The 27,555-nt window shown below is 36.4% G+C and overlaps 1 protein-coding gene across 3 annotated transcripts in view; it reads left to right on the top strand.

The window, feature by feature from the left end:
- The window catches only part of RABGAP1L (RAB GTPase activating protein 1 like), a 754,336-nt gene that overhangs the window by 195,877 nt on the left and 530,904 nt on the right, over positions 1 to 27,555 (top strand). For all 3 annotated transcript variants that reach the window (XM_028122981.2, XM_028122980.2, XM_088017005.1), the window contains one exon: positions 13,553 to 13,646. In XM_028122981.2, the coding sequence (XP_027978782.1) occupies positions 13,553 to 13,646 (94 nt within the window). The remainder of the gene's footprint in view (positions 1 to 13,552; positions 13,647 to 27,555) is intronic.

The raw sequence follows: 27,555 nt of genomic DNA, 5'->3' as shown, positions 1-27,555 counted from the left end.
CCTATGAGCTCTGTCTTGATTAAAACACATTATTTAGCTAGAAATAGTTGGATGCCTGGAGGAAACATTGGGTGATGGAAAAACAGCATTATGTGTGCAGTAAAATATATTCATTTGTAATGGTGGGAAATGATACAATATGAGATTAGAGAGAATATAGAGGCTGGGTGATGGAGAGCCTTTTAGGTCATTCTACTTTTGTATTTTCTGCTTTAATCAAAGGTTGGTATAAGAGATATTTCTATAGGTATGGTAAAAGTGTCTTCTTGGACATGGTTTATTATGTTATTCAGGGTATTTTGTGTAAAGATTTAAGAGATTAGGGGCGCCTGAGTGGCGCAGTTGTTGGGTGTCTGCCTTCAGCTCAGGTCATGAACCCAGGGTCCTGGGATCAAGCCCCGCGTCAGGCTCCCTGCTCCGTGGGAAGCCTGCTTCTCACTCTCCCACTCCCCTTGCTTGTGTTCCTTCTCTTGCTGTCTCTCTCTGTCAAATAAATAAATAAAATATTTTAAAAAAAATTTAGGAGATTGATCACACAAGTTGGGAAAAGTTATCTCTCTACGTGAAATTATTTTTTAAGCTTTTATCAGTAAGAGTTGTGCATGTAACCCTTCATTTTTTTAAAAAAAATTTATTTATTTGGGAGAGAAGGAGAGAGAGAGTGCACAAACAGGGGGAGGGGCTGCAGGAGAGGGAGAGACATTGTTAAGCAGGCTCTGCACTGAGCATGGAGGCCATAGCAGGGCTTGATTCCAGGACTCTCTGCAGTCATGACCTGAATGGAAATCAAGAGTCAGACACTTAACCAGCTGAGCCACCCAGGCACCCAACCCTTCATTTTTTTCATTCTTGTCTTTGGAGAAGGTTGAAGCTTAGTTTTTCATTTACCTGTTGTATGTTATTTTTGCTTTGGTGTTCTGATGTAAGGCATCTTGTCTACCCCACTCCAACCTTTGACTTTTCTGTTCCTACTACTATTGTAGCATATATTCTGCTCTGTTGTCATATATCTATATCCATTTCCTTTTTTCTGCTAGAACATAAGTTCCTCAAAGTCAGGGAGCATGTCTATTTCATATTTTTAAGGTTGGCCATGTAGCTTAATAAATATTTGAATGAATCAATACTTGATTAATTCATGTTTGCTTTTTTTTACTTATGTCTGTTTTTATCTTCTGTCTCAAGTATTTTTTTTTTTTTTGGTAAATGGGTAGGGTAGATATAAATAAGATATAACTACTAGTGGTATGGCCTTCATATTATCTAATCTCTTAAATCATCCATTTCTCAATACATGAAGAGGACATGATATAATAATAGCTACTGGTTATTGAGTGTATAGTATATTCTATAGAACTTCTTTTCAAATTGACCTTTCTCTGTACCATTGCATATGTTGTTCCTTGTTTGGAAGATACTTTCTTTAGAACTTGTGCTTGCTGCCTTTTCCGCATCATTCATTCATTCATTCATTATTTATTTATTAAATAAAAATTTTGTTTATTTGAGACAGAGTGAGAACGAGAGAGCACAAGCAGGGGAGTGGCAGAGGGAGAGGGACAAGCAGACTCTCCACTGAGGCTCCATTCCAGGATCCCGAGATTATGTCCTGAGCCGAAGGCGGAGGTTTAACTGACAGAGCCACCCAGGCGCCCTTTCCTCATTATTTAGATCTCAGCTCAAGGCTTAGGTGTTACCTCTTTGGATAGTCTTCCTTGACCACTTCCGCTAAAGTAGGCCCTTTCTTCAAAGGCAGCATTAGTCTTTCTATCATCTTGTTCTAATGGTACTTTGAACATACCATTCTAATAATTCCTAAAATACCATATTATAAATATGGTCTTTTAAATTCATTTCTCTCACCTTCCAGAGTGTGAGTTCCTAAGGGGCAGATGGTATTTTATTCTGAGTTCCCATTGCCTAATATGTGGCAAGTGTTAAGTAAATATTTGTGTAATAAATGGAAATCTCTTTGGAATGTTTGACTCAGTGAAGAACAACATATTTTTGTTTTTAAAATCTGTTAATGGATGGATAGATGATACAGGGGTGAGTAAGTGTGCAGAACAGACTTAATATAGCAGGCTTCAGGCTGCTATCCTCAGAAAAGGCTATTCGCAAAGTCAGTCCTTGGCTGGTACTGGGAAACAGATTTTGAGAGGGTTCCCACCATTCTCTAACTGAGAAGAGTGGCTCACTGTGCCTAAACTATTTGTACTAACTAAAATTTATGCTGAACACCTACTTTCCTTCTGGATTCTGGAATTTTGGTACATGCTAGGCAGAGGGTACTTACATGATCAGCCCCAATAAAAACCTCTCTAATAAGCTTTCCAGGTAGACATTTCACACGTTTTGTCACAACCTGTTGCTGGAAGATTTAAGTGTGTCCTCTGGACTCCACTGGGAGAGGACTTTGGGAAGGTTGCACCTGGTCTCCTCTAGACTTCACCCAATGTGCCCTTTCCCTTTGCCAATTTTGCTTTGTTTCCACTGTAATAAATCATAAGTGTGAGTACAGCTATATGCTGAGTCCTCTGAGTCCTCCTAGAGAATCAATGAACCTGGGGGTGATCTTGAAGACCTTTGACATAATAAGATAGATAAATCTCTTATACTTCTAATTATGGCAGAGATGACAGATAATGAATAAACAAGAAAAATAACAGGAACTAATAATGACATTTAGATATTTAAAATTGGTTGATTGATGGGGGCGCCTGAGTGGCTCAGATGGTTAAGCATCTGCCTTTGGCTCAGGTCATGATCCCAGGGTCCTGGGATGGAGCCCCATATTGGGCTCCGGGCTCAGCTGGGAGCCTGCTTCTCCCTCTCTCTCTGCCTCTCCCCCTGCTCATGTTCTCTCTCTCTCTATCTGTGTCTCAAATGAATAAAAAAAATCTTTAAAAAAATTTAAAAAATGGTTGATTGATCTGGGTAGATACTTTGGGTGTTCAGCTAAAAATTTCTCTGAAGAGGTGGCATTTAAACTGAGATCTGAGTGACAAGAAGCAGCCAGCTGTTGGAAGATAGGGAAAGAGCATTTCAGGAGAGGAAATAGTGCAGAGGTTTGAAGGTGAAGGTGAAAGTGTGCTTGATGTGTTTGAAGAATAGAAAGGACAGATGACTGAAGGGTAGGGGGCAAGCAAGAAGGTGGTACAATACAGACATGGACAGATAGCAGGGGACATCATGTAAGTTCTTGTAAAACCACTGGGAGAAGTTCTTTTTTGAAGACTTTGAAGGGTTTTAAGCTGGGGAGATGAGACAAAGGTTTGATTCATCATTTCAAAACCCCTCTGCAGCTGTATACGAGGAAAATGAAGTCCAGCAGAGTAGTGGTGGAAGCAGGGAGACCATTGGGAGACCCTTACAGTGATCTTGGCCAAAATGTTCGGGGCTTGGGTAAGGGTTGTAATTTGGAGAGGGAGAAAAGTAGGTAGATTTGAGATATGTTTTGGAGGTAGAGTCAACAGGGTTGGGTAATCAACTATAGGGGGTGAGGGTAAATAATAACTTGTCGATTTCAGTTTGAACAACTGCATAGATAATTTTGTCATTTATGAAAATGGGGAGGGGGTAACCAGGCAAATACAGGTATGTGAAGAAAACTAAGAGGTTTTTTTGAAAGTTTATTAGATACCAAATGGAAATGTCATATAGGTAGTTGATATATATAGGTTCTGAAAAAGTGTGTTTCTTATTTTATTCATCAAATATCTATTGAGTGCTGACCAGTTGCCAAGTACTTTGATAGGATACCATGATGACTAGAATACAGTCTCTTTTTTTAAGCAAGTAAGTTAGCTTAGAAAGGAAGGCAGGCAAGTATTCAGGACATTACAGAGAGACATGTTATCATAGAACCATGCAGAGAATGCTTAGCAGGTCCACTAAAATAGCACTTATGCTCTAAAATCTTGAGTTTTTCTCAGAAATCCATTATTTTCTGTTACCTTCACAATTATATGTTTGCATGGGTGGTTCAGTGGTAGAATTCTCGCCTGCCACAATTATATGTTTACTGTCAGTGTTGAATTTTAAAGTCCTTATGTGTAAGAGCCAGGCTATATCAAAAATTAACCTAAAGTCTCTTTTGGCAGTTTCTGTCTTTTTCTCCCATTGTGTTTTATACTTGGCAATCTCTTCATCAGTTAAAATGCTTTCCCTTAGGAGGGGAGTACAAAAAAATCCAAATGCAGAGATGAACCTGATTTCACTGTTACTTCCCTGACTGCCTGATTTCATGTGGCTGCTTTGGCTAGTCATGTGGGCATTTCCCCTTCCTTTCTCATTTACTTTTGAGTATGTTCCCTTGCAGAGTTACACTCTTGGTTGAAGAGGGTCATCTGTCCAGTTAGAGGACTTGTGAGTGTATTATGCACCACCAGGGGGAGTTAGTGAGCTCCCTTTCCACCCATGAGTTAAATTTGAGTATCCTGATGGGTTCTTTCTTCCCTTGCTTCTCTTTGTTTCTAATTATCTCCAATGCTTGCTTAGTTTTTTTCTTCTAATTGATTGGCTGACTTTTAAAAAGTCATTCTTTGAATGATAAGTTTTAAAATAATCCTTTAGTATAACTATTTTCATGTGTTCTTTCTTATAATCTGCCGGACACTAATTTCCTTCTTTGCCACCTGTCAGTTTATTTTGAAAAAAGTCATTGATAATACATTCAAATAGACAATGCCCCAATTTTTTATTATAAAACTATACTAGACTCTCCAAACACATCAAATTGTATACATTAAATATCTACAGCTTTTTGTATGTTAATCATATTTCAATTTAAAAAAATTTTAAAAAAGAAATAAGCAGAAAATTAAAATGCATTTTCAAAACCCTGAATATACAAAATGTAAATAAATATCTAAATAAATTCTAAGTCATTTATATCCCAGAAAAATGTAAAATGAAACATACATAAATACTCAAAAGGATATACTAGCCTCATGATTAAGAAAGCAGTTTGTTTAGGGGTGCCTGGGTGGCTCATTGGGTTAATAAGCGTCTGACTTTTGATCTCCACTCAGGTCTTGATCTCAGGGTCATGAGCCCCTGTGTTGGGCTCCTTAAAAAAAAAAAAAAAGTGGTTTGTTTAATGTTAAGAGCCTTAGCCTCTTTTTTTTCCTCAAATGTAACCTAAATTCTTTCCATTTTGTTATCTGAACAAGTTTGTGAGGCTTAAAAAACAATGGTACAAAGTGGAAAAAAAAAGTAAGGTTTTTGGCTGCCCTGCTTCTTTTGAGTATGGTTGACAGATTTCAACAATGACTGATTCATTTTTATTAATCACTTACGCTTAGTAACTACAGGGATTATTAATTAGAAACCTGTAATTAGATTGAGAGAGTGACAGTGATGATGATTTAGTTGGAAAGAAATGATGCAATTTGTGGTCTCTTCCACCTTGAATCTTCTGTCTATAAAAATCACCTTGCCTTTGACAGTGGGAAATGTTACTATATTTCAAATTAAGGATAATCTTTTGTTTTACCTTGATGGTTTACATTTGTGTATCAGCTTATATATAGAACAAGTAATATCCTAACTTTTATGTGAGAAATGAGAGATTATATAATATTCAAGATCTGGCTATAGTTTTGGCTGTCCAAAATGACATTATTTACTACTAAGTAATAAAAATAAATCACTTTTACACTATTCCAGCTTGACACGTGTCATTGTACAGACCTGTATTCCTACAGGTTTTGCCCGATGAGTAAAGTTTTGTTTTTTTCTCCCCAATTGTTTAGAAGAGAGTTTATAGTAACCTTTGGTGACCTGTATTATTTTCAGGAAACAGTACTTATTAAAGAAAATTAAGGGAAAAATCTTTGAAAACCCACAATAGTCACATTTTATCTGTGGTTACTCATCAGCTTTTTTTTTTTAAAAGATTTTATTTATTTGAGAGAGAGAATGAGATAAAGAGACAGAGCATGAGAGGGGGGAGGGTCCGAGGGAGAAGCAGACTCACTGCTGAGCAGGGAGCCTGATGCGGGACTCGATCCCAGGACTCCAGGATAATGACCTAAGCCGAAGGCAGTCGCCCAACCAACTGAGCCACCCAGGTGCCCACTCATGAGCTTTTTATTTTATGAGTAATCCTTCAGTTGAAAAGAAAAAAGGGATTTTGTGCTAATTTGCCCCTAATTTTGTCATTTAACTTTATTTGGAAAAAAAAGCATTGTGTGTGTGCACGTGTATGTATGTAGAAATATGTATATTTTTTTCCTTTTATGATGTCTGTTGATACTAGTTCTGAAATTTTCCTTTTATGACTAGGATGAAAAACATTGCTAATAGAAACACAGTATTTGTTTCAAAGCAGGGAGTGGCCAAAATTAAGAGAGAGAGCCCTTAAATGATTTTGTTTGAAGTGTCATACATATTTATTTTGTTTGATCTAAAAATTTACATTTATTGCATCTTATTTTGGTGTTGCACAGTTGGTTTCTGCTCTCTGCACGTTAGAAATCAGTGAATAATAAACAATAAACCTAGAATACCTTTTTTGTTACTTTGAAGTGCTGGGCAGGAAACAGGATTCAATAACAATAGAAATAATAAAAAATGATACCTAACACTTGAGTACTACTGGGTGACCGGCACCATGTTTAGTATCGCACATGCATTCTCATTTGATTTTTATAATACATGATTAATACTGTTATTTTCATTTCACCGATGTTTAAAGGAAGTAGTAGTCCTATAGTGTGAGTCTGCTGTGGAATCCTCTGTGTGGTCCTGCTTTCTCAAGGAAAACAATAGCTGCAGGGAAATTGAAATTAACAAGGAGATTGTGCATGGAAAGGAATGAAGTTAGGCATTTTGGAGGAGTCTCTAACCATACTCCCTGAGTTAAGCAGAGTCTCCCAGAGACCTCTTCTAAAGTAAACAAGTTAAAGCTATTAGCTATGGATTCCCTCAACTCTCTCTCTTAACATAGTTAAAATATCCAAAGCCCCATATTCAGTCAAAATATGAGAGGCCCTTCTGGTCAGTCACGCCCTCCAAACCTGGGCAGTTTCATGTCTTTTTAGGGAATTGGCCTGATTTCTCATCTTTCTCTTTCCAGTGGTTTCTTTTCCAATTACCTTAAGTGTATGAACATATTCTAAAAATAAAGCAGTGACAAAGAAATATTTCCATTTATTCCACAGTTGAGTGTTACTATGTGCTAAATCCTATTATATAAAGACAAGATATACTCCCAGCCATCACAGAGCTTGGATTTCAAGAAAAGGAAAAAGATAGGTAAAACATGAAAGTTATAGATATTAAATGCCTGAATAAATAACAAAAACAGGCATGTGTTCATGGAAGTCTTATAGATATTATTGTAGGAGTCTGTATAGGAGCCAGAAAGGAAGAACTGGCCAATTTTCTAGGGAGTGGGGCTTGATAAAGGAAGGGTAATGCTTGAATTGACCATGCAATTCTTTTTAGCTATATTGCTCTCTTACCTTCCCATATCTCATGAGCTTGGATAAAGAAAAGTCTACATTTATTGTCGCCACTTCCTGCTCAGAACTTGCACTCCAGCTTCTCCCCCGTACTGTACATCATAGGAATTCAAATTTGTTGAATGAAAATGGCTTTTAATAAACATGCCTGCCTTTTGCCAGGCACTATAATGTATGTGTTTTGCACATAATAACTTGCTTATTAATTGGTACAACTACAGTATAAGATAGTGTTTGTTATTTTTCCCATTTTACAAATAGGCAGCTGAATCACAGAGTAACTTAGCCAGGATCACAGCTAGTAAGTGGTGGAACTGGGTTTCAGAACCACTCATTTTCCCTCCAGAATCCATTATGAATGACTGAATGGACCTGGTTCCCTTTACCCATGTCTGCACATAGATGCCCACGTACTAAAGGTCACTAATTTTCAAGGCATACATTTTTTTTTTTTGTAGTTGTAATGGATTTTTCTTTCTTCCATCTTCTCCCCTCCAGTTATCAATTCAGGAAACTTTTAACCTCTTCACTGTGTTTCTTACTGCACTTTGGTTTCCAGTGTCTTTTTCTTTTCTTTCTTTTTTAAAAAATTATTTATTTATTTATCTATTTATTCATTCATTCATTCATTTATTTGAGAGAGAGAGAGCGTGCACATGAGCAGGGGGGAGGGGTGGGGATGGGGGAGGAGCAGGTTCCCCACTGAGCAGGGAGCTTGATGCAGAACTCAATCCCAGGACCCTGGGAGCATGACCTGAGCCAAGGGCAGATGCTTATCTGACGGAGCCACCCAGGCGTCCTCCAGTATCTTTCACTTTCATTTTTTTTAAGTTTATTTCTTTCATTCTACCTAGAGACTCCATCATATCTAATATAGTAACTTTATGTTTCTTTAGCCTCCTTTCTTCTTGTCTAGCAGGATGGCCAATAAGTATTTAAAACACCCACGGTGAGTTGTTTCTGCAGCAAGGAAGATAGATCTGGCTTACTTTTGAGGTCACTAGGATATCAGTTTATTTTTATTCTTCCTGAGTGTCAAGGGGATTATACCCCTGAAACTTGTCCATTTAAATCTCTTGCTCTCAATTCAGTGTTTCTAGGGCATGTTGCTTTAAATGTGCCTGCCTTTTCCATTCTTGGCTCTGGCTTCCAACATTTACTAGATGTTGGCACTTGGCACAGACTGGTATCTGCTAAATGCCAAGCACAGTCTCCCATGAAAAAATGGTAAACAAATAAACAAAAAAACTAAAGAGAGGTAGCATTTGACTGGATTCAAACGGAGATTGAATTGTCTCTCCATCATCTGTTAGAAGGGTAACCTTGAGCAAGTTACTTAACCTCTCTGTGCCTCAGTTTTCTTATTTTGAAAGTGGGCAAATGAGTAGTTACTACCTTATTAGGTTTTTTAGGGAATACAATGAGTTAGTGTCTGTAAAATTTAAGAACAGTGTTTGGAATAGAGATTAAAAAAAAAGGCAGACATTCAATAAAAGCCTAGGATTCCTGTCTTCTTTGGCTAAGTCCTATTTTTTGTCCAAATATTTGGCCCCTGACTTGATGTGGTTTCTGCCTTAATTGTTCATCAGGGATCTAGTTTTTACTTAGTGTGTGTGCCCATTTCCCCCCCCCCTTCTCTTTGTGGTTCTTCTACTAATCTAGGTGTTTACAGTTCTAATTCCTTTTTGTGGTGGAAAATAACTTGGGAGATTGTCGGGAAACAGTACCTTGTTGTTGTCAGTGATGATTTTATGGCCTATTAGTAGGGGTTTATAATAATGAAATAGGCTTTTGTTTTTTTCTGTAGCAACAGGGATTATTTAAAAGATAAAAGTCCCTTCCCCATGCTTATTTTTTTTTAATTTTTTAAAGATTTTTTTTTTTATCTATTTGCGAGAGAGAATGAGGGACAGAGAGCATGAGAGGGAGGAGGGTCAGAGGGAAAAGCAGACTCCCTGCTGAGCAGGGACCCTGACGTGGGACTTGATCCCGGGACTCCAGGATCATGACCTGAGCCGAAGGCTGTTGCTTAACCAACTGAGCCACCCAGGCGCCCTCCCCATGCTTATTATAGTTATGTGTACTTATTTTAAAAGATAAGAATATTTATAGAAAAGAAACTTGAAAGATGTGTTGCCTCAGTATTTATTGAATGCCTGCTATGTGAGAAGATACTGTTAGGTGCTGAAACATAATTGTTCTTAATAGTTTGGTGTATAATCTTACAGCTGTTTTTAAAAGTCTTTGTAATCATATAAGTAATACTACTTACCGAAATAAAACCATACTTAAAAATTACTCCTTTGTTTCTTGCGTTTCATCACAAAATAATGTGTTTTAGATGGTTTTCATATAGCATATAAAGATCTAGTCAATCTTAAACTGTTGGGTAGTGTTCTTTGGAATGGATGTACCATAATTTAGTTAATGCAACTTCTTTTTTTAAATAAAGATTTTATTTATTTATTTGAGAGAGTGAATGAGAGTGAGAGAGAGAAAGCACAAGCAGGGGTAGGGGCAGAGGGAGAAGCATATTTACTACTGAGCAGGGAGCCCAACACGGGGCTCAATTCCAGGACTCTGGATCACAACCTGAGCTGAAAGCAGATGCTTAACCAACTGAGCCACCCAGGTGCTCCTAGTTAATGCAATTTCGATTAAAGAATTCTTCATAGTTTTCAGTTATTATTACAAGCAGTGATACGACAAAATCCTTTTACATCTATTTATTTGGCATATGTATTCCTGGAGAATAAATTTTTAGAAGCGGGGTTGCTGAGTCAAATGTATTAATTTGGACTCTTAATACATTTAAAAAGATTACTGTTCTATAAACATCAGCTTTCTTGCCTGTTTCCCCATATTTTCATCAACACTAGATATAATTATTCTTAATGCTGTTTTTTTCTGTTTCATTGTTTTAATTTGATTGACAAAATTATTGAGATAAGGCTTTCTTTAACATTTTTAATTGGCCAGTTATTTTTTATACAACTGTACTAGGTTTATGTGGCCCAGTTTTCTGTTGGATTTTTTAGTTATTCAAATGTTAAGACAATTTGTCAAATGTTGGGAATCTTTTTTTGTTTTTTTAGTATACACTATACCTTGCTTTATATAAGTTTTTTTTTAAGATTTTATTTTTTTGAGAGAGAGAGAAAGTACAAGCAGGGGGAGCTGCAGGCAGGGGGAAAAGTAGGCTCCCTACTGAGCAAGGAGCCTGATGCAGGACTTGATCCCAGGACCCTGGGATCATGACCCGAGTTGAAGGCAGACGCTTAACAGACTGAGCCACCCAGGCGTCCCTTCATATAAGCTTTTAATTTATAGGTAGTCAGATTTCTTAATCTTTCTTATGGCATCTTCGTTTTGTTTTATTCCTTTCCCAAAAAGAATAAGAAGAATCGGAGATTCTCTGTGTCAGTAGTACTTTCTGATTTTTATTAAAACCAAGATTAATGATTTGTTTCCTTTTTTTCTTTTTCCTTTTCATTGTGTTCTTAGATTTTGGTCTCCAATTTAGCATATACAACTTGATCAAATACTTTGGAACCTTGCTGTGTTATTGTTTACTATGGAGCAAAATAGAGTATAAGGTGGGACCATCTTGGACCCTGCTTAATTGAAATCCAATTTATATTATAAGTACTCATACTTGGTACATAAGAGTGATCAGCAGTCCCTGTTTGCCTGAGATAGTCTAAGTTTAACCTTTTTTCCAGTGTAAGTTTTAATAGTGTCCTTTTTCATTCTCAAAAAGCACCTCAGTTTAGATGAAACAATTACAAGGATTTTAAGGGATAGTTGTTTACATTGAGAATTTTTTAGAATATTTTAATATTTAAGGCTTCAGTTGTTTCTGTTTACAGTATTCCTCCAATACTTAGCAATACTTCATTTGCTTTAGCTTTTTAAAAATCTCTCATTTCTATTATTTTCATGATGAACTTCTTGCAAAGTTCACAGAATTGCTTATGTGAGGTATTTCTAGAGCAGTAATGTTTGTGTTTACCTTCTTGAACTTCATTCCAGTATCTAGAATAATGTTTACTTTTTGAACAGTGTCCTAAACATGTTGAAGCATCTGTCTATGCGTGTGCATATGTTTTCATTATACTTTACTAAATATGTGATAAAATCTTTTTGTGTGAATATGATTAAATCTTTTAAGCTGGCCAAATAAACCTTCCTTTATTGTATTTTTTTTTTTTTTTGGTGTTGTTGCTATCCACTGATATGAATTGGTTTATACTTGGATCATTGGCTTTGTAGTATGCTAAGTAATAACTGTTCTTAACACTGATCCCTGTGGGATTCACTTAATGCCAGTACTTACTGTACTGTAACAATGTTGATAAAACATTGGTCCTTGCTATGAGCCAGATTTTTATCTAGCTTATTTTATCATTCAGGTAATACTTCTTCAGACTTTTTCTTATATAGTACTGTGTCAAAGTCCTTATTGTAATGTAGTTAAATTGTGCCCATTACATTTCCTTTCTCTAGCAGCTCTGTTACCACTTAAAAGATTTACACAGCTCTGGAACAGACACTTCTCAAAAGAAGACATACAAATAGCTAACAGACACATGAAAAAATATTCATCATCAGCCATCAGGGAAATTCAAATCAAAACCACATTGAGATACCACCTTACACCAGTTAGAATGGCAAAAATTGACAAGGCAAGAAACAACAAATGTTGGAGAGGGTGTGGGGAAAGGAACCGTCTTACACTGTTGGTGGGAATGCAAGTTGGTACAGCCATTTTGGAAAACAGTGTGGAAGTTCCTCAAAAAGTTAAAAATAGAGCTACCCTATCCCCAGAAATTGCACTCCTGGGTATTTACCCCAAAGATACAGATGTAATAAAAAGAAGGGCCATATGCACCCCAATGTTCATAGCAGCAATGTCCACAATAGCCAAACTGTGGAAAGAGCCGAGATGCCCTTCAACAGATGAATGGGTAAAGAAGATGTGGTCCATATATACAATGGAATATTACTCAGCCATCAGAAAGGATGAATACCCAACTTTTACATCGACATGGATGGGGCTGGAGGAGATTATGCTAAGTGAAATAAGTCAAGCAGAGAAAGTCAATTATCATATGGTTTCACTTATTTGTGGAACATAAGGAATAACATGGAGGACATTAGGAGAAGGAAGGGAAAAATGAAGGGGGGGGAGTCAGAGGGGGAGATGAACCATGAGAGACTATGGACTCTGAGAAACAAACTGAGGGTTCTAGAGGGGAGGGGGGTAGGGGGATGGGTTAGCCTGGTGATGGGTATTAAAGAGGGCACGTCCTGCATGGAGCACTGGGTGTTATACACAAACAATGAATCATGGAACACTACATCAAAAACTAATGAAGTACTATGTGGTGACTAAGATAACATAATTAAAAAAAAGAAAAAAAAAGATTTACACAGCTTACACTTACTCATTTTCATCACTGAGTGTAAACTGTAACTCAACCAGTTGTGTTCTTTCTAAAACTATTACTTTATATTATGGGATAGTTTATAAAGTTGTGATTTTAAAAAGGCCAAATAGTTTAATCTTTCCTTTAGTCAAAAATATTTGTACTTATGAATATATCTTTAAAACCATAAAATTTTTCTTGTATTTCTAGTTGTTTGGTGTTTGTATCATAATATATATATTTCTTGGTGTTATATATTGATATATATATCTGATTCTGGATTTCAGTGTTGGCATACTAATAAAATATTAATATTTGAGAATATTAATCTGGTGATTAGAATATCATGTAGGAATTTCTACTTATGTTACCATTAGCTTTAAAATTTTATCCTCTTGGGATAAAGTTATTTATATATAGTTATTTTCAATTTCATATATATAAACTGTGAATAGGAATTTTCATAAAATGTTTATGCTTTGAGATATATTTAGGCACTAAAATAATGTTAATGAAGTTTTTTTGCAATGGGCATAATAGTAGAAGTATTGCTTGTTTTATTAGACACATAGTGATGTTTCTTTCTTTATAATACATAAATATCAGATATATAGTACAATGTTTGTCATTTTTGCTTTTGTGTTTCTTCTGCAGAGAGTGATAATGAACTCTCAAGTGGAACAGGTGATGTGTCTAAGGATTGTCCTGAGAAGATCCTGTATTCTTGGGGAGAATTGCTAGGAAGATGGTAAAAATTTATTTTTTTGTATTGAAAATTTTACACTTACGTAGTTGATGTTAATTTGTCTTATTAATTAAAATCTATATGTTTATCTTAGTATTTTAATGTACTTTAAAAACATAAAAGTTAAAACATAATTCATGGACACTCTTTATGTTTGGCTGGGTCTTCCATCCAATATGGTCTTATTTAACTTACTTTTGGAAGATACATTTGCCTTATTGTTTCATTTAGACATAACATTGCTCACAGTAGTCAACTGTATGCTTTATTGCTAAAACATGTAAATACCTATCGTTAAAGGGTCATATTTCCTTTCTCTACTAAGTCTGTTACCATGAACAGGGGCTGTAGTGCTTAGAATTGCTCATTTCACCACTGGTTATAAACTGTAACTCAGTCTGTTTTATTCTTTCTGACTAAAACTGTTACTTTATATTTTGGAGTATTTTATCTAGAACTACAAAAAAAGGGTACTTTGTATTTATTATGCATATGCTATTTATACCTATTACAGGTAAGTTTTTTAAAGAGGTAATTATGACTATAATTTGTTAGTAAAATTTAAAAATCTTACCAACAAATCATTCTGCCATACCATTATATAGAAACCACGATTTATTATTGAGTATACATGTCAAATTACATGCATGCTGGTGGTCCAGGAGAAGCTACTAAGTTTGGGCAGAATTTCACACATTTTGTACAGTAAAGTTAGAAGAAAGAAGAATTAAAATTTTATCTTTTTAAGAGACAAATGAATGCTTCTTATGATAATCTCCTATACACATCCTGAGAGACTCCTGATTTAATTTAGGAGATACATTATGGTTCTGAGGGTCGGAAAGCTCATGACTTCTCACTATAAAATCTGGAGAATAGTTTTGTCAACTTCCTGACCAGAGTGTTGAATCTATTATATTTTGTCTTTGTTTTTAAAAGAGATGCCCTAAGAGTAAGGGAGGGCTTACTGCCTCCCCTAATTAAACAAAGAAAATTTAATCTTATTTATCTCACACATACAAATGTGAAATGAACACATCTTAGAGAGTTTATTTAACTCATTAATTAATGGGAAGCAATAAGATATTAGAACCAATCAAAATGAGAATTCAATTTGGAAATTTATATTCTCTTCCTGCTAATTCACTTGCATTGTCATGAACAGGAATTATTTTCATGGCTATGGACAAAAAACTTATACATTGTTACCAGTTTTCTACACACCTGTTGAGAGTTGTAAATTTGCCTAAAGACAAATAGAGACATACACCTCTGTCATCTCAGATAATTCCCAGAAGGGGCAACATTCCATAGAAAAGGTGTTCAGTAGTGTCTTTAGCCCATTTCAAAAACCTTTCACAATTTTTCCCTGTACTATATCCAGAAGCTAATCGATTCATGTAAACATTGTCCACCTTTCTAAATTCATATCATATGTTTTTACTGATTTGTTATTGCCCCCTTTAAGATGAATTTTCATTTTCTAAGGCCCCGAGTTAGTGTTAAAAGTTATTCATGACACTGGTTAAAGGTGGTAAGGAAGACTTTATTCAGGGAGGGAGAGCTATCATGGTAAGTGTAGGGATCACTGAAATGAGGTCTTGCAATAGGGGAGAGGGACTGGGCTCAACTCCAAATATGGGAAGTACAAATTTATAGCCAATAGAGAATTACTAAGAGGAAACATCAGGGGTAAAGGGGCTCCTGGCTAAACTGACCTAACAGGATTCTTGCTAAAGGTGGATCAGGATGATTGGACATTGTCTGAGGATGGTGGAAGATGAGGAACTCAATTAGAAATCAAGGGTGATCAGATACTGAAGATGGGGGATCCTGGCTAAACTGACTTAGTAGGATTCTTGCTAAAGTTGGACAATGCAGAGATGAACATGGAAGCTTAAAAGTCAGGGCCTGTTTAAGAAGAGAGTTCAGGTGAGCCTGAGTAGAGTTCAGTCAAAAAGAGAATCTTTGTCATTGGTTAAGAGAATTCTGCAGGACAGTTAGGTGTGGGGAGTGGGGGAGGGGTGCTGGTCAGAGCAAGAAGATTGTTAGTCAGAATCCAGTTGAGAAAGCAGAAGCCATGCCAGCCTTTTCAGACAGAATTGGTTCCTGGTGTGTCAGAATGCCCAACAACAGAAAGAGGACGCTGACATAACCCAAGTAGTAAGAAGCAGCAGTATCCTCTAGAGGTGGAGAAAAAAAATGGAAGAAGTGTTGTAAACAGAATCTAGGACCTCAGGGAGGTCTCCTGAGGAGCTGGTGCAGGGACCTCTGAAGAAGGCTGCCCAGCTGGTTGCTTAGGCTTCTGAGGATGCTCAGAGCAGCGAGGGTTTAGAAGGACCTGTGGGGGAGGGTCATTTGGTTAGTTCTTGGCTTCTGCAGAGTTACCCAGACATCTGAGCTGGTAGGGGGACACTATGTGATTGGTGCTGGTATTTCCTAGAGCACCTGGCAGGTATCAGTAATTCTCAGGTATAGCTACTACTGGCAATACAATCCTTTCTTTTCTTCTACCTTTCTATTGCTCCATTGTTAACTTATTGGCAGAACCTAACTTGGAAACTAAATTTTACAAGGTTGTAGGATATAAGGATATAATGTTTGCAAAAATCAATCATTTCTGTATTCTAGCAATGAAAAATTGGAAATAGAAATTTAAAAACATATAATGGCACTAGAAAAAAACATGAAGCATTTAGGTAGAAATTGAACAAACTGTTACTAGATCTATACGTTGAAGAAGTAGAAAACAGTAATGAAAGAAATCAAAGACCTCAATAAATGGAAAAATATACCATGTTTATAGGATGAAAGTCTCAGTATTGTTAAGATTTCCATTCCGCCCATATTAGTCTTTGAGATCAATGTAACTTCGATCAAAATCCTAGTGGAATGTTTTTGGTAGGAACTGAAAAGCTGATTCTAAAATTTACACAGAAAGCAAAGTAACTGGAATAGCCAAGACACTTAAAAATGAACAAATTTGGGAGACACATACTACCTGATTTCAGGGCTTACCATCAAGCTGTAGTAATCAAGACATCATTGATGAAAGGACAGACGCAGATCAAAGGTGCAGAATAGAGAGTTCAGAAATAGAGCCACACAATGTAAATAGACATTTTTCCAGAGAAGACATACTAATGGCCAGCCAGTACATGAAAAGGTGCTTAACATCTTTTGCCACTAGGGGAGTGCAAATCAAAACCACAATGAGATACCACGTTACATCTACAGCGTAGATGAAAAGCTACACACTGGGAGAGAATATTTGCAAAAACAGTTATCTGATAAAAGATTGTATCCAGAATATAAAAAAATTCTCAAAACTCAATACTAAAAAACTCCCATTTAAAAATAAGCAAAAGATCTGGGGGTACCTTGGTGCCTCGGTTGGTTGGGTGGCTGCCTTCGGCTCAGGTCATGATCCTGGAGTTCCGGGATCAAGTCCTGCATCGGGCTCCCTGCTCAGCGGGGAGTCTGCTTCTCCTTCTGACCTTCCCCCCTCTCTTGCTCTCTCTCTTTCTCATTCTATCTCTCAAGTAAATAAAAATAAATAAGTAAAAGATCTGAACAGATACTTCACCAAAGAAGACATTTTGGATTACAAATAAGGCCATGAAAAAATGCTAAACAACATTAGTCATTAGGGAAATACTAATTAAATCCACAGTGAGGTACTACTATACTACTATACACATTCAAATGACTAAAATAAAACAAAACAACAGCAAAAAAGCATTGTAATACTAAGAGCTAGCAAGGATACATAGCAACTGCAGCTCTCATGTTTTGCTGGTGGAAATGCAAAATGTGTAGCTGTTTTGGAAAGTTTGGCATTTTCTTATAAAGTTGAACACATACTTATTACACTACCCAGCAATTCCAATTCCATTCCTATGTATTTACCCAAGTGAAATGAAAACCTGTATACAAAAGTCTGCAACATCTTTGTTCATAATTGCCCCAAACTGGAAACAATCCAAATGCTCTCCAACATGGATCAACTAACTGGCATCTAGTCAGTGGAATATTCCTGAGCAATTAAAAGAATGAACTACTGATACACACAACAACATGATGGATCTCAAATGCATTATGTTAAGGGAAATATGTCAGATTTGAATGACTAAATACTACATGATTTCATTTATATAAGATTCCAGAAAAGCCAAAACATGTATCATGATAGAAAATTTATCAGTAGCTGCCAAGAATTGATTGTGTTGGGTGGTGTTGACTACAAGAGAGCATAGAATTTTTGAACTGTCCTATATTTTGGTTCTAGTGATGACCATGCAACTATATGAATTTGTCAAAACTCACAGAACTGGGGTGAATTTTACACTGCATAAATTGTACCTTACTTAAATGGCAAAAAAAAAAAAAAAATCCAAACCCCCAAGACCTAGAGCATTAATCCTGAGCATTTTAATTGCTGAAGCACAAAATGCTACTACTATATCAGAAAAACAAAAGAAAAAAAGACCCAAATGCTTATTTTATATTGTGTACTAGACAGAATACATCAGAACAAGTAATAAATATGAATGAAGGAAGGAAATGGGGAAAAAAAGGAGAAAGACAAGAATGAAATTCACAGCTTATACATAGAGTAGCTCTTTGAAGTGTATGCTTTTCTTAGGTCAGTGCCTTCGTTATCCTTGTATTCACATTCCTCTCTCTTTGAATTGTAGAATTTAGTGTAGGAATCACTGTCTCAAACTAATTTTTCTATTCTAACCCTTCAAAGTTATGTCAAATGCACATGACCTCCTCAAAGTTACTATTGTCTTACAGGTTCCTACCCTGTCACAGTGCCTAGAATATGGTAGGTACTCAACAAAAATTTATTGAATGCATTTATGAATGAAAATTCTTGACTTACAGATTTCTGTCCCTTCAAGTCTATGAAAATTTTACACAGCTACATTTGGTACTTGATTTTTTTTTCTAGATTATAAGTAAGATTCATTTTTCACAGGGCGGTTACTTGACTACTTTGTGTCTTAATCATGTCATGTTATGGTGAGGTGTTTTGACTTAAACATTTTGAAAGTATCATTCTGGCTTTGAAGTGAAAAATAAATTATAAGAAAGCAAAGACAGAAGCAGGCAGAATAGTTAGAAGACTATTGTAAATAAACCAGGAGAGAGATGATGATGTCTTATGCCATGTTGTGATCAGATTCTGGATTTATTTTGAGACAGAGCTGATAGAATTTGCTTATGTTTCCTGTGTGGCCTGAGAAAAAGAAATAACTGACCGATGATGCCAAGGTTTTTGGCTTGAACAACTAGGTCTCGCATTTACTTAGATATGAAAGACAAGGGGAGGAAGAACACCTTTGGAGGATAAAATCAAGATTTTGGAGATGTTGAGATGCCTTGTAGACATCCAAATAAATGTGTCCTTTAGTCAGTTACATGTTAGATTGAGTTCAAGGGAAAGGTAAGGATGGAAATAGGAGTTTGGGAGCCAATTAGCGTATAGATGATTTTTAAAAGCTGTTAGAATGGACAAGTTTACTGAGGGAGCGAATAGAGAAGTCATCCAGAGACCAGACCCTTGTCCATTCCAGTGTTTGGAGGTTGGAGAGATGAGGAGGATCACATAAAGGAGTCCAAGAAAACACAACCTGTAAACGTAGGAGAAGAAACAAGATAGAAATCAAAGGAACGAAGTCTCTCCAGAAGAAGGGAACGATCGGTTGCTGATAGGTCAAGTCAGAGTAAGCTGAGAATTTTACTTGATCCAGCAATTCGGTTGTCACTGATGACCCTGACAAGAACCTCTCATTGGAGAGGTAAGAATGAAAACTTGATTAGACTATGTCTAAGAAGAAAGATAATCAGCAGGTATAGGGACCTCTTCAGAGTAGTTTTGCTATAAAAGGATGACAAGAAATGGGGACATGTTAGGAAGTGCATGTGGATTGAGAGGTTATTCTAAAAATTAAAATGGTCAATTTAGTATGTCGTATGTTGCTGGAAATAATCTAGGAGAGAAAATTTGATAATGCCAGAGGGAGAAGACACAGTTGCAAGAGAAGTCGTTGAATAGGCAAGAAGAGATGGATTTGCTGATTAATGGAGAAGTTGTGTTTAGGAGCACAGACAGTTCATTGTAATAGGAGGAAAGGGGGTTGTGGCTACAAAGTGATAACTGACTTAAGTTTACCTACTATGTGCCAGGTGTTATCCTGAGCCCTTTAGATGCCTTACTCTAGTCATCACAGCAGCCCTCTGAGGTAGGGACTATTATTATCTTTATTTTAGAGATGAGACACTGGGGGCACCTAGGTGGCTCTGTCAGTTAAGCATCTGCCTTGGACTCAGGTCATGATCCCAGGGTCCTGGGATCGAGCCCCCCGCATCAGGCTACCTGCTCAGCGAGGAGCCTGCTTCTCCCTCTGCTGCTCCCCCTGCTTGTGCTCTCACGCTCTTTCTGTCAGATAAATAAAATCTTAAAAAAAATAGAAAAGGAGAAACTGAGATGCAGCTATGTTAAGAAGCTAGTATAAAAATGTATAGAAGATAATGGCAATGAATAGGTAACTTGCTCAAGAGCCAGTAAGTAATTTGCCCATGATCATGCAATGAGTAAATGACCACGTCAGGATTTGAATCTAGACAGTCTGGCTCCAGAGCCAGAACTTTTTTAGCCAAGTGGACAGGTGCCATTTCTTAATGTGGGTAGATTACTGGATTGGTTTTTATAGAAGAGTGTATAAGTTTTAATGAGAGGGAGAGAATAAATTAGGAAATTGATTCCCTTGCCAGCCTTCTAGTAGGAGTCTAAAGAGAGACCATGAGAATGGCAGGAACACAAATTACTTTGGTGACTAAATAAATAGCAAATTGAGAGCTTTGCTGTTTTTATAAAATATAAGATTTATAACTTGGTTGGAACATAGATTTTATGAAGCATCTTCCTAGGCTCTAGGAGATACATAGATAAACACACAGTTCCTACCTTTGAGGTTCATAATGAAGAAAGATAGGAATGTATACTCATACCAGACCATTTTAATAAACTAACTGAAACACTGAGTTGTTTCATGTTTCTTGACCATTTTATTATTTTTTCCTATAGGATGATTTCATCCAACTGAAAAAAAGAATTACTCTCTCTTAGGAACTGTACTAGCCATTGCTGATTTAAAGTTGAATAGGAGATAATTCCTACCTCCAAGGAGTTTGCCATCTTACAGAGGCATATAAACATTTAAAGATAATTGTGATGTCATGGATATGCAAAAGTGAGAAAATAATATAGAGTAAAGCCTCATATGCCCACCATCCAGCTTCAGTAGTTATCAACATAGTAAAGACAATCCTCAACAAATTTTTTAAAGCTAAAATTGCCATGGGGTTTTTTATTATTTAGGAAGAAACTGTTAATAGAGAAACTGGTTGGGAGGTAATTGCATGGGTTGATGAGATCTTACCAGACTCATAGGCCTTACAGGGAGAGGAGGTTCCAAGTGAGGAAAGACTTCGGAGGTAGAATTGACAGGGCTTCTCAGCTATAATTCAATGTACTTTTTTTTAGAAATAAAATATTTTTCTAAATTATATTTTTAGTAGTGGACTTCAAGAAATTCATTGAAAGAATCTGAGGAAACTGTTTCATTTTTTAAAATTTTATTTAAATTAACATATAGTACATTATTTAAGAGGTAGAGTTCGGTGATTCATCAGTTGCATATAACACCCAGTGCTCATTACATCACATGCCCTGCTTAATGTCCATTTCCCCTCCAGCAACCCTCAGTTTGTTTTCTATAGTTAAGTGTCTCTAATGGTTTGTTTCCTTCTCTGATTTCATCTTATTTTATTTTTCCCTCCCTTCCCCTATGCCTCTTGTTTTGTTTCTTAAATTCCACATATGAGTGAAATCATATGATAATTGTCTTTCTCTGACCGACTTATTTCCCTTAGCATACACCCTCTAGTTCCATCCACATTGTTGCAAATGGTAAGATTTCATTTTTTCTGATGGCTGAGCAATATTGCATTGTATGTATACACCACATCTTCTTTATTCATCTGTCGAAGGACATCTGGGCTCTTTCCATAGTTTGGCTATTGTGGACATTGCTGCCATAAACATTGAGGTGCAGGTGCCCCTTTGGATCACTATGTGAGGAAACTATTTTAAACAACTAAGAGAACTGATTTTTTTTTGACATTTACAAAACTTGCTGCATCTTCTACAATTCAAATATTTTTATTTTATTTGGCTCATTATCGCAGTTGTGTCATGATAACTCATATGCATAAAAAGGGTAAAATTTGCCTAATTGAGAGAAGTTTATATCGATTATACAAAGATTGATAAAAATTTTTAATTGCTCCTAGAATATCTTTTTAAACATTAGTGTTCTTTACATTTAGAAGCTTTTGGTGAGTCTTAGCAATACTGGTTAGGTATTTAAATGAAGTTATTTTTGTGATTTATTTAGGTAAAGCACCTGTTGTATAAAATACTTCAATTTTGCTTTGGGGTATTTTTCTTTAAAGTGAGGAGACATCCTGTGTTCTTTTTTTTTTAAAGACTTTATTTTATATATTTGTCAGAGAGAGAGCGAGCGAGCCAGCGCACAAGCAGGGGGAATGACCAGCAGAGGGAGAAGCAGGCTCCCCACTGAGCAAGGAGCCTGATGAGGGACTTCATCCCAGGACCCTGGGATCATGACCTGAGCTGAAGGCAGACGCTTAACTGACTGAGCCACCCAGGTGTCCCTTTAGCCTGTGTTCTTAATGAACTTTTTTTTTTTTAAAGATTTTTATTTATTTATTTGACAGAGACAGCAAGAGAGGGAACACAAGCAGGGGGAGGGGGAGTGGGAGAGGGAGAAGCAGGCTTCCCACTGAGCAGAGAGCCCGACATGGGCCTCGATCCCAGGACCCTGGGATCATGACCTGAGCCGAAGGCAGGTGCTTAACCGACTGAGCCACCCAGGTGCCCCTTCTTAATGAACTTTTAACTAAAATATAGTTGAAAGTATTTTGAACTTAGTATACAACAGCTAGATCACTGTATTGAAATAAAGTGAAACTTTTAGGGATAAAATCAGAATTCAGTTAATTAAATATACCACTAGAAAGATGTAAAGGGAAAAAATTTAATACGAATTGAAATTATCAGAAAGAAATATAGTATGGAAAAGAAAGCTAAAAACAGAGTGTATAAAAAGCTTAGTAGTGGTGTGTTGAAGAAGTTAAGGTGTCTTGAAGAAATAACTGCAGGAAAAAAATGAGTGTACTGGAGTTGGGGAGGAGCGCCAGTAGCAGGGAGGGAGGAAGAGAGGAGATATCTGTGATGGGAGGACTTGGAAAATCCAAACTGGAAAGTGGTATTAAGATTTCTGGACGCGCTGAATATATTCAAAATAGTAGTGCTGATGACCAGAGTATTAAATTATTGAGGGAATTTAAGGAATTGGGCAGAATTACTTCTGGATAACTGCTTCTGGTTTTGAAATTATGTGGAAACTGTTGAGATTTTTGAAGACTAGAAAAACAGAGGACTGATTCTGAAAACTTAGGGTATAAAGGTCAAATTTTGTAGCAGGAAGATTTCCTAACCAAAAATACAAAGTGAATGTCTGAGGTAAAAATTAGATACTGGTTTATTGAATAAAACCATCTTCAAACTATTCATTCTCTTTTATTAGAATATCAGAAAATTGATACATATTTAATAGGCACTTTGTGTTCTTCATGGCTACACTCACCAAGTGGTCAGGTGTTGTCTTAATCTGTGGTCTCTCAGCCTAACCAAGCATCAACAAACTGCTGGGAGAACAATATAAAATATAAGCTCAGAGGAAACCTGAAAGACTAGAATCACTAAGCATGAACATTTATAGCTTTCTTCCTTTTCACATTAACATATAATGTTCCATTTTTTTCAACTGAGGAAAAATGCTCCTCTCTACCCCCAAATCAAAATACATGCTTTTGATCTTCAGAATGACCTTTAATCTGTCTTTTTTCTTGAAGTTTTTCTTTTTCTTTTTTTTTTTAAAGACTTTAGTTATATATTTGAATGAGAGAGAAAGAGGTAACAAGAGAAAGAACACAAGTGGGGGTGGGGGATGCAGAGGGAGAGGGAGAAGCAGACTCCCCTCTGAGCAGAGAGCCTAGGGATGGGTTAGCCTGGTGATGGGTATTAAAGAGGGCACGTTCTGCATGGAGCACTGGGTGTTATACACAATGAATCATGGAACACTACATCAAAAACTAATGATATAATGTATGGTGATTAACATAACAATAAAAAATTTAAAGAAAAAAAAATTGCCCTAATTCCATCAGTGACCACTCAGTGTCATTCAGTGGCTTTTCCTCTCTTGATTTCTCTCGTTAAGTGTCTGCCTTCGGCTTAGGTCATGATCCCGGGGTTCTGGGATCGAGTCCCACATTGGGCTCCCTGCTCTGCAGGAAGCCTGCTTCTCCCTCCCCCACTCCGCCTGCTTGTGTTCCCTCTCTGGCTGTCTCTGTCGAATAAAGAAAATCTTAAAAAAAAAAAAAAAGAATTGTTATCTTCCCTTTGAAATTCTCTCTGGGCAGTTTTGGAAATAGAAAAATTCTTATATGCCTAGATAGTTTCAAGAAAAGATGCCTCTTTTGAATGTAACTAGGTGAATTCATGGCAGCTCGATGATCTTATTAAAATCCTCTAAAAGAATGTTTGCTTTTAAAAGAGCACTTTTTTTTTTTGCTTAGCCTTAGTAGTTGATCATATTAATTTAATTTTATAAATCTGTTTACTCATTTATCTAAAATATATTGAATGCTTTCACTGTGCCAGGCACTAAGTACTTGGGGTGCAAAAGTAAAGAAGACAGAGATTCTTGCCCTTCTGGAGTTTATATTTGTGTTATAAAAACTACCTGATTACTATACATTTAGTATATATCTGCTTTATGTGTGACTTTTTAAATAATTAGATGCCTCTTGTTTCCACGTAACAACTGGTTGCCTATTTCTAGGTCTCTTGATAGCTGCAGTTAATATTTTATTAAAGCAATGGCCATATGTCGTTATTAATAGGAAGTTTTATCAGAAATATTGAAAGCAATGATTATTTCCATAAATTGCTATTTCATTTGAGTCCTCCCTGGTCACAGAAGTATACTAGTAGTATTTGGCTTGATATCCCTTAGTGCCCCTTAAGTATTAGGGTGCTGTATGCAATATAATTACTGTATGATTACCAGGAAAATCAGTAAATTAAAGCTGTTAATCATGTAGCATTATGAATTACTTAGTTCTTTTTAAATGTCAGTCTATAAAGATAAATAGAATCTAGGTTTTTAAGAGAGGAGAAAATATTTTTTTCCATAATGCTTGGCCAGACAGATGGCTGAGGGTCAGCTAGAAGCTGAATGTTGATTGAGTTGAATCATGTTGTGGTAAAATGTTCATTAGGGGTGCATGTGTATGTATGCATGTGTAGGAAAAGATATTGCAAATATAAAATCTTATTTTAAATCATTATACAAAATTATATTTGCCAGCAGTATTGGAAATATAGTACGACAAGTCAATGTTAGGAAGATGTACGTGGTCTAGGGTGAATAGAATTGGTGGCAGTGGAGATAGGGAGAAGTGCATGGAATTTGGAAAGGTCAGGAAAGAAATGCATTAGACTTGTTGATGGATTACTGTAGGACAGAGAGTAATGTTAACAGTAACTCCTCGGTTTCTAATTTGGATAGATTGTGGTGACAGTCACTGAGATGGGATACCCTGGAGACAAGGTTTAGGAAGAGAATATAGATTAAGATTTGTACCTGTTGATTTTGAGGCACCTTTGAGCCTATGGAACTCCAAACACATGGGCATGGGTGAAAACGCTCAGAGACGAGAGAGCCATGAGATGTAGACCACTGAGGAAAGTGTGAAGAGAGCACCCACAACACTTGGAAGGTTCACAGAGGAGAAGCAACGGCAGTGGGGTTTGTGAGGGGGAAGAGAGAGGGCTTTGTCATTGAAGCCAAAGGAAGCCAAGTGGTCAACAGTGAAAGGATTGAAAAATGTCCCTTGAACTTAGTGGCATGGAGAGAGGTCATGCATTACTTCAGTGAAAACTAAGGAGAGATGCAGAAGCCATGTTGAGCTGAATTGAAGAATGAGTGGGAGAGGAGGAAATAGAGGTAATGACTATTTAACAACTCTTTTGAGAAATTTGTTGTTGCAGGGTAGGAGACCGCATGATAGCTAGAGGGTTATGTGGGGTTGAGGAAAGCTTTCTTTTACATGGGAGGTGTGTATTAGAGTTTTAATAGCAGTGGATACACTGATGACTTTACTGATCTATCTAACATGTAGCGTATATTTAATTGCTTTGCTATTCCCCTTATATTATGGGACTTAAAATTCAGAATATTTTGCATTTAATTTCAGAGGAAATAACCTTAGACCTTTGTACACTCTTGTTTTTAGTTAGTTCAGTTTTTTACCCTAAGAGTACAGAAACTCAGCTACCCTCAAACAACGTATGTTTTTCCTATTCAAAAGTATAATCAGAACCAAATAAATTGTGAGAAAGATCATTTTGTGACTGATCCTGGCTCTCTTGTGGCATAATATTCTTTTGCTAATATACTCAACTGATAGCAAAGAAGAGGCAGCTGGAAGTTACATGTGTTAGATAGTTTACTCAGGTGTAAGTCTTCTCGAGAATACTACTCTCAAGAAATTTTGTGGAGCATATTTAGCTTTGTTGTTTTTACAAATTAAAGTTATATTTTAGTTTAAGTCCATGAGAGAAATTTAAAGAATTGAAATGACTTTGTGTATAATTATAAAAGAATTTAAGATCATTGTGAATATTTTAAACAGCAGAGGAATATAAAAGAAGTACTTTTCCTCTTAATTCTATTGCACATATATTTTGGAGTATATTGTTCTATATTCTTTTCCAGTGCAGGCTGAGCTCAGGTTTCAAAATATTATGTGTTAGAGAAAGAGAGGGAGCAAGAGAGGGAGGGAGAGAGAGCATGAATATGTATTTAAAATAATACTATATATAAAATTTTGAGAGAGGGAGAGACAGAGAATATATATTTAAAATTATATCATATATACTATTTTGAAACTTGCTTTTTTTCACTTAACAGCATAATTCTGGTCCCTAATATGCAATAGTGTTTTAAATCATATAAGCTCTACCTCCTTTTATTTCATTTTGCTCCAAGCCATTCAGTATTGGCAGCTTAGGTTCTCTAACTCAGCACTATAAAAGTTGCTTTGAAGAGGCTGAAAGAAAGCAGAATAGACATGCACTTGATGGCTTATTAAAAATATTAATGGGATGAATTTATTTGAGATTTTGAGTTATGGAAGTTATAACAGTTTTTCCAAAATGGCCAGATTATGATTGAATGGGAAAAGAATGGAACATATTTTCAGAGGAAGGGTCTGCTAAAAGTGAGGTCTGGGCTGGAGATGGAAGAGTATGCATAAGCTAGAGAAGTTGGTGAAGTAGATGGGAGGTCAGTTTTAGAAAATAGAAAATAGACATATTGGTTTTATGACTTTTAAGGCTAAAACTTGAAACCAGAGCCTGAACGTTAGATCAAACCAGAGTACATCATCAAGATTTGGAGTCCAGATGGTAACACCAGGGTCAGCTCTAAGAGATCAAAACTGAGCAACAAATACAAGTAGAGATAAAATCTGAGCAAAGGGGCATAAAACATAGCTCCAGGTTCAAGCTAGGCACCAGAAAACGTTGAGGAATGGAATTTATATTCACAAGACTGGGCACTGCAAGTCAGTTTCCTTGTTCAGTTGGGCAGATTATTAGAGTAGCATACTTACTATGTCATCATTGACTTCATGACAACAAATATTTGCCTTTGTTTCGTTTCTAAATACCCTTGGCTGATAAGTA

Source organism: Eumetopias jubatus, unplaced genomic scaffold (assembly GCF_037043125.1).
Source record: "Eumetopias jubatus isolate StellerSeaLion01/CBP00866 unplaced genomic scaffold, mEumJub1_p1.0 scaffold_12, whole genome shotgun sequence".
NCBI classification, from domain to species: Eukaryota; Metazoa; Chordata; class Mammalia; order Carnivora; family Otariidae; genus Eumetopias; species Eumetopias jubatus.
Note: the sequence above shows the minus strand (reverse complement) of the source record. Positions and strands in the feature narration are given on the sequence as shown.